General features: G+C 43.1%; 2 protein-coding genes across 4 annotated transcripts in view; one reads left to right on the top strand and one right to left on the bottom strand.

The window, feature by feature from the left end:
- The window catches only part of GPR68 (G protein-coupled receptor 68), a 28025-nt gene extending 25553 nt beyond the window's left edge, over positions 1-2472 (top strand). The window contains exon 2 of the mRNA XM_073350699.1: positions 1203-2472. Coding sequence (XP_073206800.1) covers positions 1345-2442 — 1098 coding nt within the window. The 5' untranslated portion in view covers positions 1203-1344 and the 3' untranslated portion in view covers positions 2443-2472. The remainder of the gene's footprint in view (positions 1-1202) is intronic.
- A 6062-nt stretch (positions 2473-8534) lies between these two features.
- DGLUCY (D-glutamate cyclase) overlaps positions 8535-20315 on the bottom strand; it is a 104293-nt gene continuing 92512 nt past the window's right edge. For all 3 annotated transcript variants that reach the window (XM_073349432.1, XM_073349431.1, XM_073349433.1), the window contains exon 13: positions 8535-9152. In XM_073349432.1, the coding sequence (XP_073205533.1) occupies positions 9012-9152 (141 nt within the window). In that variant the 3' untranslated portion in view covers positions 8535-9011. The remainder of the gene's footprint in view (positions 9153-20315) is intronic.

Raw genomic sequence — 20315 nt, 5'->3', positions numbered from 1 at the left:
CTGAACATCTACATTGAAGCCTACTTTTACTGTGGTTGAACACACCTGTGAACAATCATGTTAGATGACCAAATGCTGACTATGATTTAATGGTTGGTGGAGATCAGGATTTAATCAGTTAGCTACCTGATGCTGAGTGCAATTTACTGTGGTCTGCACTGACTGCTAAACTGTAGTCAGCTCTTCACAACCATGTTCAAACACTGTAAAACTGTGTCGTGTAGACAAGGCTTGTAGGGCTAGAGCTCTGGATTATAAAAGTGTTCCTTAGCAGAACATATTTATACCCACGTACAGTGGTGATGTACAAAGTGAAACTTGCAGCAGACTGTTGTTTTTTTTTTGAGGATCCATTGTAATTAAGCAGATCTGCAATGGAATATCTTGCAGGGCAGAGACAATGGATACGCTATTATTAGAGATTTTTAAAGGTTTCTGGAAATCTTTCCCTGCAAGTCTTTCGATAGGGAAAAGCAGCTTTGGAACTGTCTGTGCAGGAGAGACTGCTTGAAAAGTGCAATTTCCTTGCAGGAATTGCAGAGTCAGTACATTTTGTTCAGGAAATTAAATTGCCATAGCTGCAGTGCCCTATAAGGAAGTTTGAATAGGACTCTATTCACTACTCTGCCTCAGGAAGCATGTTATCCTGAGCAACTAACTTAATATGTCTGTGCCTCATCTGTAAAATGGAGATATTTCCTTATCTGATAGCACGGTTGTGAGGTTAAACCCTGGATTTGTGCTGGAAATGGCCCACCTTGATTATCATACACATTGTAAGGAGAGTGATCACTTTAGATAAGCTATTACCAGCATCAGAGTGGGGTGGGGGGAGATAAAGCCTTTTGAAGTGATAAACACCCATTTTTTCATGGTCTGTGTGTATAAAAAATCCTCACTGCATTTTCCACTTTATGCATCTGATGAAGTGAGCGGTAGCTCACGAAAGCTTATGCTCAGATAAATTGGTTAGTCTCTAAGGTGCCACAAGTACTCCTTTTCTTTTTGCGAATACAGACTAACATGGCTGCTACTCTGAAATATATTCATGTATTTAGAATTCCGAAATTATGAGATTTCTGTGGCAGGTCTTGTGTTAGAGAACTTGAGACAGCTCAGGGCTAGGACAATTAAGTTTATTGAAAATGATACTATTTTTCAGTGATATTTCTCATAAGAACTTTCATATGTTTTACTTTCAGGTCGCTAGGATCCTAAGGCAGACAGCCACCTCAGTAGGAAGACAGAGTGGAAGAAATGAGTAACTTCTGAAACGGGATGAAATTAAAATTTACATCTCCCTCTTTGGGACTCTGATGATAGATGTATGGTCACTGCTAGAAGATGCAGGATTTTCTACAGAATGCGACTGAGAATAATTCTACTGACTGCATCATTAATCACAGCATACACCAGACTTTATCCCCCACTATATACATATTTGTCTTTGTAGTAGGTCTCCCAGCTAACTGCCTCTCGCTGTACTATGGATACCTACAGATCAGGGCCAAAAATGAACTGGGGATCTATCTGTGCAATTTGACTATAGCAGACCTGTTCTACATCTTCTCTTTGCCCTTCTGGCTCCAGTACGTTTTGCAGCATGACAACTGGACCTATGACACAGATCTGTGCAAAATCTGTGGCATACTCCTGTATGAGAATATCTACATCAGTGTGGGCTTCCTCTGCTGCATCTCCATTGACCGCTATCTAGCAGTGGTACATCCTTTTCGTTTCTATCAGTTTCGAACAATAAAGGCTGCTGTGGTGGTGAGCATCATAATCTGGGGCAAGGAAATTCTGATGAGCTGGTTTTTCTTTAAGAAAGCTGAAATTAGTAAGGATGCAGAGAGTCATACAATATGCTTTGAACATTATCCCATCAAAAATTGGGAGCACAACATCAATTATTATCGCTTCTTTGCTGGCTTCCTTTTCCCCTTCTTCCTACTGCTCTTTTCTTACTGTGGCATTTTACGAGTTGTCTGCAAGAGCCATGGCACTCAAAAGAAGACAAAAATCCAAATTAAACGTCTGGTTTCAAGCACAGTTGTCATTTTCTTGGTTTGCTTTGGACCATACCACATCCTGTTGATAATTCGCAGCTTGTTTGAGAAAAACTGCATGTTTGCAGGGAAAATCTTTAACATTTATCACTTTTCTCTCTTGTTGACTAGTTTTAACTGTGTTGCTGACCCAGTATTGTACTGCTTTTCCAGTGAGAGCACCTACCAGAATTTTGTCAAAATGAGAGACTCCAGTTTAACATGCTTAAGATGTTTAAAGACTAAAACCAAGGTATCCTACCAGCTGAAAACTCCAGAAATCCTCAGAAAAAGCAGCAGTGTACTAGCGGATGAAGAGCCAGAGTTATTAAACAAACTACATACTGTTAATGAAATGAAAGACTTTTCCATCGCCAGTATAGACAGACTTTAGCACCCATTAGAAAGGGAGACTGATCTAAAGTTTCCAGGTCTAAGTTTGGGCTTCAGTCTTTGGTTTATAAACGTATTGCAACTGCTTTACATTCTAAAGAGCTTAATAACTCATCAGTACTGTAAGCAGGGCTGAGCTGATACTCTTTCCACAGGGGAAATTCCTTAGTTCCCTTGAAGAAAAGGAGTACTTGTGGCACCTTAGAGACTAACCAATTTATTTGAGCATAAGCTTTCGTGAGCTACAGCTCACTTAGAATCATAGAATCATAGAATATCAGGGTTGGAAGGGACCCCAGAAGGTCATCTAGTCCAACCCCCTGCTCGAAGCAGGACCAATTCCCAGTTAAATCATCCCAGCCAGGGCTTTGTCAAGCCTGACCTTAAAAACCTCTAAGGAAGGAGATTCTACCACCTCCCTAGGTAACGCATTCCAGTGTTTCACCACCCTCTTAGTGAAAAAGTTTTTCCTAATATCCAATCTAAACCTCCCCCACTGCACTTCATCGGATGCATTCAGTGGAAAATACAGTAAGGAGATTTAATGTTGGTGTAAAGGGCTTCTACATCCATAGTGGCTAGGATGGTGTTTTCAGGAAGATCACCAATGGATTGTAGTTTCCTCAGGAAGTCAGTGGTGTCTCGAAGATAGCTGGGAGTGCTGGTAGCGTAAGGCCTGAGGAGGGAGTCTACATAGCCAGACAATGTAGAAGCCCTCTACACCAAATTCCACACAAAGATGGACTACAAGCCGTCAGGAACAGTATCCCCGATAATGTCACGGCAAACCTGGTGGCTGAACCTTGTGACTTTGTCCTCACCCATAACTATTTCACATTTGGGGACAATGTATACCTTCAAATCAGTGGCACTGCTATGGGTACCTGCATGGCCCCACAGTATGCCAACGTTTTTATGGCTGACTTAGAACAATGCTTCCTCCGTTCTCGTCCCCTAATGCCCCTACTCTACTTGTGCTATATTGATGATATCTTCATCATCTGGACCCATGGAAAAGAAGCCCTTGAGGAATTCCACCATGATTTCAACAATTTCCATCCCACCATCAACATCAGCCTGGACCAGTCTACACAAGAGATCCACTTCCTGGACGCGACGGTGCTAATAAGCGATGGTCACATAAACACCACCCTATACTGGAAACCTACTAACTGCTATTCCTACCTACATGCCTCCAGCTTTCACCCAGACCACACCACACGATCCATCATCTACAGCTAAGCTCTACGATAAAACTGCATTTGCTCCAGCCCCTCAGACAGAGACAAACACCTACAAGATCTCTATCAAGCATTCTTACAACTACAATACCCACCTGCTGAAATGAAGAAACAAATTGACAGAGCCAGAAGTCACCTACTACAGGACAGGCCCAACAAAGAAAATAACAGAACACCACTAGCCATCACCTTCAGCCCCCAACTAAAACCTCTCCAACGCATCATCAAGGATCTACAACCTATCCTGAAGGATGACCCATCACTCTCACAAATCTTGGGAGACAGGCCAGTCCTTGCCTACAGACAGCCCCCCAACCTGAAGCAAGTACTCACCAGCAACCACACACCAGAACCACTAACCCAGGAACCTATCCTTGCAGCAAAGCCCGTTGCCAACTGTGTCCACATATCTATTCAGGGGACACCATCATAGGACCTAATCACATCAGCCACACTATCAGAGGCTCGTTCACCTGCACATCTACCAATGTGATATATGCCATCCTGGTACATGATGGCATATATCAATGCCCCTCTGCCATGTACATTGGTCAAACTGGACAGTCTCTACGTAAAAGAATAAATGGACACAAATCAGATGTCAAGAATTATAACATTCATAAACCAGTTGGAGAACACTTCAATCTCTCTGGTCACTCGATTACAGACCTAAAAGTCGCAATATTACAACAAAAAGACTTCAAAAACAGACTCCAATGAGAGACTGCTGAATTGGAAAACTGGACACAATTAACTTAGGCTTGAATAGAGACTGGGAATGGATGGGTCATTACACAAACTAAAACTATTTCCCCATGTTTATTCCCCCCCCCAACTGTTCCTCAGACGTTCCTGTTAACTGCTGGAAATGGCCCACCTTGATTATCACCACAAAAGGTCCCCCGTCCCCCCGCTCTCCTGCTGGCAATAGCTCATCTTAAGTGATCACTCTCCTTACAGTGTGTATGATAACACCCATTTTTTCATGTTCTGTGTGTATATAAATCTCCTCACTGTATTTTTCACTGAATGCATCCGATGAAGTGAGCTGTAGCTCACGAAAGCTTATGCTCAAATAAATTGGTTAGTCTCTAAGGTGCCACAAGTACTCCTTTTCTTTTTGTGAATACAGACTAACACGGCTGCTACTCTGAAACCTATCTTTAGTTCCCTTGAGTAACCTGGGCCTTGACATAGGGCAGGGAAAATATACGCTAGGTCAGTTTAGCTTAGATCACGTGTATATATTACTGGCTCAGTATAGCGCTAGTCATGGGGAAGCTGCTTTTCTGATGACTGGACTGGCTGAAATAAGATAATGTTAGTGGTGTGAATTTGCCATAATGGTCTTTAATTGCTGATTGTTTGTCCATGTATTGACTTTATGAAAAAGCTGTCAAACTCTGTGATCACCTTGCTGAAAAGGTGGAGGATGGAACAAATTATGTAAAATGAAGTGATAAACATTTCCCAAAAGAAAATGTTTTGTGTATGTGTATGATTTCTGTAACTTTGTCCCAGTTATCCTGAAGCCATGCAACAACCAGTGAGCAGGGAATGCAAAGACACAGCCAAACTAAAAAAGCAAAGAAACCAACCAACAAAATCATGAGGGATATATTAGAAGAGAATTCACGATGAAGCACTTTTCCATAACTGATAGTTAATGTCTGTTGGGTCTTGAGCCACTGCTCTTTGGGCTTGATCCAGTGCCAATGATTGCCACTGACTTCAGTGGACACTCAATCTGGAACTTAGTGGGCAATGAATTTATTCCATGGACTTCAAAGGAAGCATTAGTTTGGGGTCATGGATAGAGTTGACACCACATGCCAGTGCACTGATTCACAGTATTTGATGATACACATTCATTTAAATCGATACTCCGCTAACCAGTTTAAAATTTGGATTGTCGTGTTTTTCCATCTTTCTGTGTTTTGTGCAGCACAGAGCATAAAGGCACTTAAATTATAATAAACTGTAGAGCAGACAGCGTGTTGAACAGGATGAGTTTAACTTCTGTGTCCCCCAACAATTTTTTTTTTAATTCTATGGTTTGATTTGTTACAAAGGGACCCACTTTTCCTGGAATACAGTGTCAAAATGCACTGCATGTAAAGTGATCCATAATGGCCTTTGATTTACACAGAGGGAACAGCAAAAACATAGGGAGTTACTATTATACAATGAAATGTATTGGCAATAAAAGAATGGAGAGTCGCATATGTATAGGCTCCCACAACTCTTCCTGCCAACATCTTGTTTCTTATACATCTTGCTTCGCTAGTCAATACTGCCTCACCTTTACTTCATCTCCTTTTTGAAGTCTAATTTTTGTGCCTTCTTGCCTTCTGCCCCTCACACCCTAAAATTCCCCCTGCACTGCTGCTGCTCCTGGCATCCACCTTCTGCTTTCAAAGCTCTCCTTAAAACACACTAATTCTGTGCAACCCACAGACAACGCACAGCAATGTAAATACCCAATATATTTAAAAAGACATTCAAAGGCAGACCTTTTGCATCTTGTGTTGACTGTATGCTTAACAAATAATACATACTGAATGCTGCACTGAAAGTCACTGTGAAGGTATACACTAGAAATAATTAGGGAATGCATTTAATAAATAATGCATTGATTATATTTTCTTCCTATATTGATTTGGTCTATCTTTTGGGTTTGGCCCAAAGAGTCCATTTGTGAGACTTCAGAGCATTCTCTCTTCCCTCCTTGTGCCAAAAGAACTCATATCCCCACTCCCAAAAGAGGATTAGGTCTGTTTACATTAACACTCAGATTGTTTAGTTCATTTAAATTTCTTTATGCTGAGAGCTCCCATGATGCTGGGTTGACTTCCTTATACATGTACTTCTCTTGATCAGTTGTTACTTCCTTCCAAACCTTTCCCAGTCCGTTCTTCCCTTTTGGTGCCCTCTAGGTCACATGGCAGCAGTTCCAAATTGCACTAAAGCAAAGCTAGAATGTTGTTGGGAATGCAGCCTGCACAACCACATCTTTAACTATTCATTCTCCCTGATCTAAGATGGTGTAAGGCACACACCAGTTTTGGATTAAGACGATTGAAGGCATTTGTTGCCTTGTTTATGTTTAGCTACTTTATAGTTTCCCTTGTCAATTAAAATATGGAGCTGAAATGCAGAGTATGGCATCTTACATGCAACTGTCATCTACCAGAATATGGCTAATCTGAGTTGGTACAGGCGTGGGGCCAAATTTTATTATCAGTGTAAAAGCAGATTGAAACCTGTGCAACTGAGTCACAATTTGGCCCTTAGAACTTTAAAATTTCATCTGTCCTACAGAAAGGGAGGTGTTGATGGTTTTCTTTTTCTAAACATGAACTCAGTGTTGCTTAATGAAATTCATCTTGCCAGACAGGTGCAATTTTAATCCCACGACTATACCAGGAGTTTTATCATCACAGATAGTCACTGTGACTGCCTTTTACTCTGCATATAACATCATACGCCACATTGCAGTTGTCAGGAAAATGCTATTCATCACTTCTGGATTAAAGTCTTGTTAATGAAAAAGCACTGGGATTTTTATTATTTAGAGAAAAACAATAAAGTGTTAAACTTAATATTTCCCAGTAATAGCTATCTGACATATCCTGTATTTGGACGGAAGATGCGAGGGGATAAAGACCTACTAATTCAAACATTCTTGACTAAATTTAATGTTGTAAAATAGATTTGTTACAGCTGCTAATTGGTGGTTATAGAGTTAAGTAAATGCAGTCTATTAGTGGACTGTGTGTGGGTGCAGATGTGTGTGTGTGTGTGAGAGAGAGACACACACACACAAACCAGGCCTCTCTCTTACTAAAGGGAAATTTCTGCACAATGTCAGTTTCATTATTTCCCCATGCTTTACATAGGAGTCATGCAATGCTACTATTATTTCATTAGTTCTGGTAAAGTTTCCCTTGTTTATCCACGATCAAAGGAATACACAGTCAGAGGGGTTGCAGGAACTGTAGATCAGCGGTCTCAAACTTTTTTTCCCACGGACTACCTGAAAATTGCTGAGGGGCTCGGCCGACTTTCCAAATGTTGTTAATGATCTTTCCAAATGTTGTTTTTACCGTTAGCTAACTATTGTAAAACATTTTATACATATTAAAAAAACCTTAATAATAATGTTTTTGTGTTCTACAAATAAAGGCACACAACTCATATTTTAATATCAGTAGTCTTACCTTTCTAATGCGATGGATGTGCCCTCTCTCCCCTGCCATGGCAGCCCCTGAGCTGGGGCTGGGAAGGAGGGGGGACTCTGCCCCGCCACAGCAGCCACAGAGCTGAGGCTGGGAAGGAGGGCCATCTCTCCCTGCCAGCCGCAGCCCTGGAGTTGGGGAAAGTCACCTCTTTCTCTGGCTGCTGCAGCCCTGCACATCCCAAATTCACCCCACCCCTTCTTCTCACCCCAATGCCCCCTCCCACCTACCCCATATTCCCCCCAAGTCCACCACCTCACCTCACATCTCCAGGATCCAGGCACCTAATTAGTGGAGCCCTGCCTGCGCGGCTCCACTAATTGGATGGGTGGCCTTTCATTCTCTTGTGTGCAGCCACCCAGGCACGCACCTTAGAGGGAACTATCCGCAGACTACCTGAATGGAGCTTGTGGACCACTGGTGGTCTGCGGACCACAGTTTGAGAACTTCTGGTGTAGATGATATATTTAGGACTTTCACTGCCATAAAGACTCTTTTTTTTTAACCTGCATCTTTATTGGAGCTGCTTTCCATACTGTCTTTTAAAAACCAAGTTGCTACAAGCACTACTTCCTGTTGCAGCTGTGTGAATTAGTAACAGAGGAAAAGGCAAGGGTGATAACACTTCTGCATTTAATGGCAACAGACTTTTGATTTTTTTTCATGAAACATAGTCATCTTTTACTATATAAGGCCATAGATTGTATGAGTGAGTTGTCATAACTCAGAGTTTTATACTTATCAAACAGGAAAGATGGGCTTGTGGTGAAGGCACGAGTCTGGGACTCTTGAGAGCTGGATTCAGGTCTGTGTCAGACCTCTTGTGTGATCTTGATGAAATAATTTAATCTCTCCCTCTCTCCTGTCTTCATCTGCCAAACAGGGCTAACGAAACTTTCCTATTTCACAGCAATGTTAGAAGGATAATCATTAATGATTGTAAGATGCTCAGATACTAGTGATGGAGGCCATATAAGTACCTACATATATAGAACAAGCCTTTTCTGGTCTTCCATACCTTGTTGTTAGATTGCGGGTGGAGAGATAAGCTAATAGAAACTTTAGAGTTTAGAAATGGTTAGGAAAAGTCATTATAGTATCTGCTCCAGCAGTTTTTCAATCATAAGTGAGTGTATGTTGTAGAAGGGCAGTCCATCCACTTCCATTTCGAGATTGGCAGTTACTCCACTACGGACGCCATGCTGTATAAGTGTTCTCAGCAACTTTTCTTCCTAAAAAAAGGTATAATTAATATATTATTAATGTACCTAATAAGGCAAAGAAATATTCCTCAAAATCTTTCAATTAAACATTAGAAGACTGTGACCATATCTTCCTAAGAATTTATTTTGGCTAGCAGTATCAAAAACATTCCCATTCTAAGGGGACCAAAGGGTACCTTTGGTAGCAGGAAATGCAAGTGCTAAGGAATTAACAAAAGCCAGTATTCATAGATACCCTTTAATTACTGAGCAATGTTAATGGTACCAAACCAAAAGCACATTAGTTTCCATTCCGAAATTTCAATCCACTGTGTTGAGATTCTGGCGCTAGCTTCATGTTAGTAAATTTCACAAAGTAGAACCAAATATATATTCACACAAAGCATCTTAAAGACTATCTGGTTCCCCCAGAAAATAATGGCTTAAAGCAGCCTGGACATGACTTGTCCTTTTAGGGCTAATCCTAACTGACTGCTTTTAAGGGCTAGGGTTGGCTCTGTGTGTGTGTGGGGTCTCCCCATAAGTAGCATACATTCACCTGTGGAAGGGCTTCTGCTACCCTTTGGGATTCTCACCCCTAACTAACATATTTCCTGATATATACAACCATCAGAAACAGACAGACTTTAAAGAAAAGGAACAGGGGAAAAGAGAACAGATGGGGAGAAAGAGAAATAGAAAATACTGGGATAATCTGTGCAACCTATATCCAACTTTGCACAATGATCAGCACGCTCAGCTTCTACTGATTTCAGTGAGAATTGCGGGTGCTTAGCACCACACCTGATTGGATCCTAATGCAATGAGAGGAGAAACAGGAAGGAAAGAAAAGAAACATTTTCAGTAATTGTAGTTTGCTTGATACAAGAATTCATAAACTAAAAATATCAAGTATTCCCTTTCATAAAATGTACACTATTTGTATGGAAATGTTTCAAACCCTACTGATTACAACAGTTTTACTACAGTGTTTGGATATATAAATGAAGTATACTGTAGCATTATTATATGTATGTTTAATGTACTTTTGTGTGTGATTACATCTGAAATTTTTCTGGAAGCATTAGAATAGTCTCCCACAGCCAATTAACAATCAAAAATTCATTATCTGGTACCGTTTTTTTTAACTGTACCCCATAATGATTGCTATCTTTCTTAAATTTCCTGATCCATGTGATATACTTCACAGCCAAAGCAGTCTTAAATAAATCACAGCTTTTACAGTAAAGAACCAGAAAATGCCTAGTTACATTATGTCAAACTGTACACAGCAATCAATCAATGAACTTATAGAAAGCATCTGGCTTCATCTTTTGCAAAAGTGCCGATTTTCATAAGACAGTGACGTGATTCTGATCATAACTGTACTTTAACATCTAAATATATTGTGACAGGGTCAGGCCAGATGGCTACAGGAGAGTGATAGAAGGCAGATATATTAGCCCTAGGTTAAGTAGATCCCTTTTCCCTGAGTAAGGCAACAGGGAAGGGTCCAGAACAATCAGGAACTTTCTGGAAACAATTAAGGGAGACAGGCTGATTAGAACACCTGCAGCCAATCAAGAAGCTGCCAGAATCAATTAAGACAGGCAGGCTAATCAGGGCACCTGGGTTTAAAAAGAAGCTCACTTCAGTTTGTGGTGTGCGTGCGAGGAGCTGGGAGCAAGAGGCACAAGAAGCTGAGAGTGAGAAGGCTTACTACTGGAAGACTGAGAAGTACAAGCATTATCAGACATTGGGAGGAAGGTCCTCTGGTGAGAATAAAGAAGGTGTTGGGAGAAGACCATGGGGAAGTAGTCCAGGGAGTTGTAGCTGTCACGCAGCTGTTGCAGGAGCCACTGTAGACAGCTGGAATCTACAGGGCCCTGGGCTGGAACCGGAGTAGAGGGCGGGCCTGGGTTCCCTCCATTCCCCCAACTCCCTACTTGATACCAGAGGAGTTGATCTGGACTGTGGGTTCCACCAGAGGGGAAGGTCTCTGGCCTGTTCCCTGATCCACTAGGTGGATCAGCAGAGACTGCAGGGATTGTTCTTCTTCCTTTTCCCCATGCTAGCCAGTGAGGAGGCTAACTGAATGAATGGCAGATTTGAGCCACGAAAGTGGCCAAACTGAGGGCTGCCGTGAACCTCTGAGCGCAGGACCCACCAAGGCAGAGGAGGAACTTTGTCACAATATCAAGTGCAGAATCCGGTTGTAAATTTAAGTATGAGCCCTTTCCCCATGCAAAAAGTGTTGCTGAACACAAAACGATGTAAACTAAATTTCTCCTCTTGATTCATGAGGGAGAAACAAACTAGATGAATTTATTCTCATCTTGTAGCTATAATTCTTTTACCTTTAGCAAGTACATTTTACTTGCTAAAGATCTCTGGCCTGACTACACTGAAAAAACTTCTCCTGTTTAATATGATGTGATTGTCTTTGATAAACTATATTCTACTGTCAGACATGTTACAGTGTGTGTGTTTGTAATGGGCAAACACAATGTGTAACACCTTTCCTTAGCTGTGGAGTTCTTTGCAATTCACTCTCAAACCAATGTTTACAAAAGTACTTTAAACTGAGCGCAAAAATTAGGGCAACAAGAGATTCAAATTTAATAGAAGAAATAGCAAGTCATACAGTAGAAATGCACTAATTTGCACTAGTAATGGGGAAAACCCATTTGTGAATTAACAAGCAAATAAATAATAGCAAAACAAGGATAGTACATCTTTATATATTGTTCATTTATGCAGACAACTATAGTTCAGCTTGAATTTGTGATAGTACATAATGTATGAGTGAATGATGTGTCATATATTTTGTAATACTAATAATGAAATTTTAGCAATACCGCAACTCCCAAAAGAAATGGTTCTTTGAGATGTAGATCTACTGGAAGACGAAACTTACTCTAGCGGTGGTTCTTCAAGATGTGATACAGACACGTATTCCACTTAGATGCATGAGCACACGGCATGTTAGAGCTGGAGATTTTGCCTGACAATACCTGTAGAAGGGTGGCACCTCATGGCTGTGGCACCTCCCCTGGCTATATGAGACAGCGCCACCCTGCTGAGTTCCTTTGTTCTGAATGCCCCTGAGAGAAGACTCCGATGCAAAGGAGATGGAGGGTAGGCTGTGGAATACACATCTGCATACCATCTTGAAGAACCACAGTTACAGTAAGTAACTGTTTCTTCTTCTTCAAGTAGATGTAAAAGTGTATTCCCTTTAGGTGACTCACAAGCAGTACCCCGTCCAGGAGAGGCGTGCTAAGAGTCTATCGAAAGAGGGATCACAGGACTGTTCTTCTTAAAGCTTGCATCCACCTTGGAAGATGCGGTAACAGCATAATGGTCTGTAAACATGTGTATGAATGACCATGTGGCAAATATCAAATATGGAAAAGTCACTGAGGAACACTATCACCATTGCTTGCACTCTCATCCAATGAGCCCATATCAGCTGAGGAGGTGCAGTTCAAGCTATCTAATGCACAATCTTGATACAGGATGCTATCCATCTGGAGATGGTCTGTGAAGAGACTGCTTGCCCCTTTGCGCAGTCTGCATATGACATGAACAGGTGAGGCAAAGCATGAAACACTTCAGTCCTAACCAAATAAAAGGCTAGACACTGTTTGACATCCAAAGTATGGAGGTACTATTCCTCTGGGGATGAATGTAGCTTAGGAAAAAATACAGGTAAATGCACCGCTTGGTTCAAATGAAACTGAGACCCCACTTTGGATAAAAACTTTGGGTGTGGTCGTAAAGTTACCTTGTCTTTGAAGAACTGTGTGTAAGGAGGCCCATCCATCAAGGCCTGCAACTCATGCACCCTCCTTGTAGATGTAATGGCTATGAGGAATGTGGTTTTCTGAGACAAAAGGGGCAGTAGACAGGAAACAAGGGGCTCGAATAGAGGGTCCATTAGAGCCACCAGAACTGTGTTTAGGTCCCACAAGGGGACTGGCTCTTGGACGAGAGGATGTAAACGGAGAAGTCCTTTTTAGAAATCTTGTCATCAAGGCATTGGAAAAGATTGAGTTTCTGTGAACATGAAAGATTGCTGCCAGATGCACTCAGTGAACTGACTGCGAGGCCCAATTTCTGTAGATGTAGTAGGTATTCCAAGGTATCCTGGATAGAAGATTACATCAGTTGGATCCCGGAGGCCAGAGACCACATGGAAGACCTCTTATATACGGGGGGGAGGGATAGCTCAGTGGTTTGAGCTTTGGCCTGCTAAACCCAGGGTTGTGAGTTCAATCCTTGAGGGGGCCATTTAGGGATCTGGGGCAAAAATTGGGGATTGGTCCTGCTTTGAGCAGGGGGTTGGACTAGATGACCTCCTGAGGTCCCTTCCAACCCTGATATTCTATGATTCTATGATTCCACTTTGTTAAGTAGGTCATCCTAGTAGAGGACTTCCTTCACAACATGGGGAGTAGATGGCCAGCCCTCTGTGGAGAAAGAGGTGGTTAGGGACTATTTAGAAAAGCTGGACGTGCACAAGTCCATGGGGCCGGACGAGTTGCATCCGAGAGTGCTAAAGGAATTGGCGGCTGTGATTGCAGAGCCATTGGCCATTATCTTTGAAAACTCATGGTAATCGGGGGAAGTCCCGGATGATTGGAAAAAGGCTAATGTAGTGCCCATCTTTAAAAAAGGGAAGAAGGAGGATCCTGGGAACTACAGGCCAGTCAGCCTCACCTCAGTCCCCGGAAAAATCATGGAGCAGGTCCTCAAGGAATCAATCCTGAAGCACTTACATGAGAGGAAAGTGATCAGGAACAGTCAGCATGGATTCACTAAGGGAAGGTCATGCCTGACTAATCTAATTGCCTTCTATGATGAGATTACTGGTTCTGTGGATGAAGGGAAAACAGTGGATGTATTGTTTCTTGACTTCAGCAAAGCTTTTGACACGGTCTCCCACAGTATTCTTATCAGCAAGTTAAAGAAGTATGGGCTGGATGAATGCACTATAAGGTGGGTAGAAAGTTGGTTAGATTGTCGGGCTCAACGGGTAGTGATCAATGGCTCCATGTCTAGTTGGCAGCTGGTGTCAAGTGGAGTGCCCCAGGGGTCAGTCCTGGGGCCGGTTTTGTTCAATATCTTCATAAATGATCGGGAGGATGGTATGGATTGCACTCAGCAAATTTGCGGATGATACTAAACTGGGAGGAGTGGTAGATACGCTGGAGGGGAGGGATAGGATACAGAGGGACCTAGACAAATTGGAGGATTGGGCCAAAAGAAATCTGATGAGGTTCAATAAGGATAAGTGCAGGGTCCTGCACTTAGGACGGAAGAACCCAGTGCACAGCTACAGACTAGGGACTGAATGGCTAGGCAGCAGTTCTGCGGAAAAGGACCTAGGGGTGACAGTGGATGAGAAGCTGGATATGAGTCAACAGTGTGCCCTTGTTGCCAAGAAGGCCAATGGCATTTTGGGATGTATAAGTAGGGGCATAGCCAGAAGATCGAGGGACGTGATCGTTCCCCTCTATTCGACATTGGTGAGGCCTCATCTGGAGTACTGTGTCCAGTTTTGGGCCCCACACTACAAGAAGGACGTGGATAAATTGGAGAGAGTCCAGCGAAGGGCAACAAAAATGATTAGGGGTCTGGAACACATGACTTTTGAGGAGAGGCTGAGGGAACTGGGATTGTTTAGTCTGCAGAAGAGAAGAACGAGGGGGGATTTGATAGCTGCTTTCAACTACCTGAGAGGTGGTTCCAGAGAGGATGGTTCTAGACTATTCTCAGTGATAGAAGAGGACAAGACATGGAGTAATGGTCTCAAGTTGCAGTGGGGGAGGTTTAGGTTGGATATTAGGAAAAACTTTTTCACTAGGAGGGTGGTGAAACACTGGAATGCGTTACCTAGGGAGGTGGTAGAGTCTCCTTCCTTAGGAGTTTTTAAGGTCAGGCTTGACAAAGCCCTGGCCGGGATGATTTAATTGGGGATTGGTCCTGCTTTGAGCAGGGGGTTGGACTAGATGACCTCCTGAGGTCCCTTCCAACCCTGATATTCTATGATTCTATGATTCTAATGAGTAGTACTTGCTGGACACTGAGCACTGCTCTTTCTCTTCATTAAACCATGCAGCAGCCTTGCTGTAAGGTGTAGGGAGGTAAGTGCAGGATGGAGAGTGATGCCATGTTTCTGAGTGAGCAGGTTGCGATGAGGAAGAAGTGGTATGGGAGGCTGAACCAACGTTACAATAAGGTCCAAGAACCAGTACTGCCTTAGCTGCGCTGGAGCAGTGAGGGCGAGCTTGGCCTGATCCACCTTGAGCTTGAGGATGACCTGAGGAATGATCGGGATAGGGGAGAAAGTATACAGAAGAGTCGACTGCCAGCTACAGTGGAAGACATCAGAGAGGGAGCTCAGGTTGAGACACCCCCACCAAGACTACAATAGGTGACACTTCCTGTTTTTGCTCATTGCAGAGAGGTCAACCATGGGAATGCCCCCGGTTGCAACGACGACCTGGGAGGACCCTCGCCTTCAGGGACCACTTGTGACTCAGGTAGAAAACCCCACTGAGATGGTCTATGAGAAAATTCTGCATGCCAGGCAAGTGGACAGCTATCAGAGTGATGTCCTCTTAAATGCAGAATTGCCCAGGTTGATCATATCTAGGCACAGTAACCTGGAGTGTGCTCCCCCTTGTTTGTTCACACAGTACATTGCGGTGGTATTGTCGGTGAGAATGTGAACCATGCACTGTGGATTGCCCAAAGCTCCAGCACGCTGCTATTGAGTGAGGCTTCCTGTTCCAATCGCAGACACTGTACCCTCAGTGAGTTCAGATGTGCTCCCCAACCCTGAAGGGAAGCATCGTAACTACTGACTTATTTGGAGAGAGCCGAGCGAATGAGATGCCCTGCCATACATTGTGTGGGCATGTCTGCCACTGTAAGGAGTGCAGAACTAGTCGGGGAAGGTGAACCAATCTGTCCAGAGAATGCAGGGCAGGGTGGTAGACCATCTACCACATGTAAAAGTACAGCCTCGCAAATTCGACTACATGTGTGCAAGCGGATATGTGGCCAACAGGCTCAGACACACCTGGACTGTTGTGGAGGGCTGAGAACGTAGACTAAAGCAGAGATGTTGAATTGCATGGACGTGATCAGTCAGCAGGAACACCCTTAATATTATGGAATCTAACAGGGCCCCAATGAACTCAATTTTTTGATGGGAGCCAACGTTGACTTTATGGTGTTTAAAATGAGACCCAGACAGTTGAGCAAACACAACATGGTGTTGATGTAGGCAACAACTTCCTCTCTGGAGCTGCTTCTTAGTAGCCAGTCATCAAGGTATGGGAAGATGTGGATTCCCTTCCTCCTGAGATATGGCATAACCATGGCCATGCACCTGGTGAAAACTCAGGGGACAGAAGAGAGGCCAAATGGGAAAACCATATACTAAAAGTGGTGTTCTTCTACAACGAAATGGAGAAACTTTCTGTGGCTTGGTAGAATTGCCACATGAAAGTAGGTCCAGAGCAGCAAACCAGTCGTTCTGAGATAGCATGGGGAGGATAGTCAATAGAGTAAACATTTGGAACCTCATGTATTTGATAAACTTGTTGATACCATAAAGATTGAGGTTGGGTCTTATTCCACCCTTGGCTTTGGGTATCAGGAAGTACTGGAAGTAGAAGCCTGATATGCTGGCAGAATGTCCTCCACCTCTCCCAACGCTAGCTAGAGCTGACCTGCTCAATGAGCAGTGTCTCATGAGAGGGGTCCCTGAAGAGGGTTGGAGAGGGGAGAGGAGGTGTAGAGAGCAACTGGATGGCATAACCCGATCTGACAGTGTCTAGGACCCTGTTGTCAGAAGTAATTGATCCCCAAACATTGTTAAAGTGGTCCAGCCTGTCCCCAAAGGAGTAGGGGGAAGCAGAAGGTGGAGCAATGACTGGAACACTCATTGGACCAAGGAGTCAAAATGAGCACATAGAAGGTACAGGGGGAAGACACATGGGCTGGCCAAACCCCAAGCTCGACTGATTCCTCTTGTGGGAACGATCCCTTTTTCTTGGGTAGTCCTGCTGTTTCAGGGGGAAGAAATGCACAAAGGAGTGCTGCAGGCAGTACTACTGCTGCTGACCACCACAGTGGTGCCTCTGTGTCAACAATGTGTACCTCAAGATAGCTCTGGAGTCCTTAAAGGAGCGCTAGTGTGTCATTGATCTTTTCCGAGAACAAGGTCCATCCATCAAAAGGCAAGTCATTGATGGCTTGCTGGACATCATGTGCAATTCCAGAGTTTTGCAGTCAATAAGCCCTCCTCACAGTGATTACAGAAGCCACCACCCTGGCCAAAGTGTCCACAACATCAAGAGCAGACTGCAGGGACGTCTTGGGCACCAAGCACCCTTCCATGACAAACACCCAAAACTCCTCACACAAGGTCTCAGGCCCACTAATTAGTGCACAGCTGTCCAATTAAGGAAATTGTATTTGGACAGCAAGACTTGTTGATTGGTGATCCACATCTGTAGGGACAAGGATGTGTCGTTTTTCCAGCCCAGAAGGTCCAACAGCTTGGAGTCTCTGTCCTTAGGGGTGGACTTTCTGCCATGTCAAGCCATGTCATTCATCACCATTACAACCAGGGAATTCGGAGCCGAATGGGAACAGAACTCCTCAAATCCCTGCACAGGAACAAAATAGCACTTCTCCATGCACTTAGCCAGTGGCAGTACCAAGGCCAGTGTGCTCCAGAGGGCTTTTGCTGGTTCAAGGAATGCATCATTGATTGGGAGGGCAACTCTCCCAGAGTCAGATGGCTGCAGAATGTCCACCAATTTGTGGGTGTTCTCATGTAGGAACTCTGCCTGAATGTCAAGGGACATTGCTACTGTGTAAAAGGTCTCGATATGCCTCAAAGTCCTCCAGTATGGAAGGGGAGGATGAATCAGACAGAACAGCATCATCTGGAGATGAGGATGATGTTCTTGATTGAGCCAAAGCTGGATCTTGCTCCCGGGATGACTTACTCAGATGGGAGGACTCCGGAGCTCTGCAGGGAGGAGGCCTGCTGATGCCTGGGCTTGCAGCTGATCTACAACCATCACCGTTGTTTTGGTGAATGATCTTTGGTGTAATGAGGAGTGGGATCTCTGCAAGCAAGGGGCATCCCACTGAGTCCAAGGAGGCCACTGATATGAGTAGGACATTGCTGGCCAGTAGGCATCAGGTCAGGGACCTCTGTCCTGACCACAGGGTGCATGCCAATCCTGGGAGCCATAACAGTCCATTAGCGGCCCGCAGTGCTCATTGAGTGATGTGGAGTAGGAGGAAGATGACCCCGACTTGGATGCGGAAGAGTCCTGGGATCTTGATGACTGGGGTAGAGCAACAGCAGAGGAAGAGAGTAGGTGATCTGATTCATCCATTGCCCAGAATGAGGCAGGAAGTGGTGCCTCAGATGAGAGCACATGCCTGTGCCGAAGGCCATGTTGGTCCTGAAGCGAATACCAGGTACCAGGGTGCCCAAGCGTATAGATGTCGAGGGTGCTTTATTATCTTACCTGGGCACTTGGCCAGAGCACTAAAAGCAATTGCATATGAGAGGTAACTGCCAGCAGAAAACACAAACTGTCTGCAATTTCTTGCTCCGTTTTTATCTTTTTACCCTAATGGAGTAAGGTGTTGAAGCTCAAGAAATTTGCTGCAGTGTTTAACTGTTCCAAGGTTTACAGTTAAAGCCATCATAGCCTCTTGACAGAGAATATGTGATTTTCTTTCTCCCTATAGAGCTGTTTCCATTAGTTTTATCTGAATGAATGTTAGCATTGAACCTTCAAGGGTCCCTCCCATTATCAGATCGTTATCAAGACTGCTAGCTGTAGAACTTGGTAATACAAATGCAAGACAGGATTTGCTCTGTGAGATACTGTGTTTAATTACAATACCTCATTACTAGGGGATTTTGATTAAATTCCCCTTGATTTTAGGTCATGTAGAATTAAAGGGAAATTAGAGGTGTGATGTAAGTGAAAAATGATTAAAGAATGAAAAGTAACTCATTTCAATTGAGAGATGTTTTGCTAGGTCACAGGACAACCCCATAAGAGTATGAGCTAGAAAAATATGGTTTCAGTTTCAATTATCTTTCCCTTATACCAGGTATCAAAAAATAACAGAACAGTGCATGCACTGTTCTGAGAAACTTCTTGTAATACCTGATGATTTAAGCACATGATATGAAGAAACAGTCCTGAGTATCCTGTTTTTGTTGTATTTGTCTAACCTGGAATATTAATTTAGTTTTTCCAGTGTTAAATAACAAACCCATCACTGAGATTAATAAGAGATATTTTGATGGAATTTTAAGTAGAACCTATTATGATCCCAGTAGAAATACTACTATGATGAATACAGGATGGATGGATAAACAGAAGTTGCCTAGGACTTTGCTTGCAGATCACACAGACAGTATTGACTTTTTCCAAGCCATTATGTTGGTCATTCTGCCAATGAGCATTTAGGAAATCCAGACTGGTTGTGTTATTGACACAGTATACCAGACCCTGCTCTCTTAATTATGTTCCTTTTTATTATAAAAGAAAAAGTATAATTATGACTCTCCTCTGCCATTTTAACTCATTCTCATTTTGAGAACCTCCACAGGATTACAGATTTACACCTAGTTCTGAGTTGTATTGGTGAAATATATGTTTGAAGCTTCAGAACTTCAATTATCTGTCCCTTCTTTAATTTAGAAATATCTGAAACAGCAGACATCAAATCTGGTAAATAAAGTTCACTCCTGGGCTTCAACCTGACAATCAATTTCAGCTAAGAACACTTTTACAGTTTTCAGAGTAACAGCCGTGTTAGTCTGTATTCGCAAAAAGAAAAGGAGTACTTGTGGCACCTTAGAGACTAACCAATTTATTTGAGCATGAGCTTTCGTGAGCTACAGCTCACTTCATCAGATGAAGTGAGCTGTAGCTCACGAAAGCTCATGTTCAAATAAATTGGTTAGTCTCTAAGGTGCACAAGTACTCCTTTTCTTTTATAGTTGGCTCCCTCAAATGGAAACCTTTATAGATTTCCAATTATAATCTTACTGTCAGGCATCAAATCAGTTTCTACCTACATAAACATAATAAGGTGGGAAGAAAGGTTATATTTCAAGATGGAGAGTAGTGG

Source organism: Lepidochelys kempii, chromosome 6 (genome assembly GCF_965140265.1).
Source record: "Lepidochelys kempii isolate rLepKem1 chromosome 6, rLepKem1.hap2, whole genome shotgun sequence".
In the NCBI taxonomy this organism is placed as follows: domain Eukaryota; kingdom Metazoa; phylum Chordata; order Testudines; family Cheloniidae; genus Lepidochelys; species Lepidochelys kempii.
The sequence above is the reverse complement of the archived record's forward strand: the minus strand, read 5'-3'. Positions and strand labels throughout refer to the sequence as shown.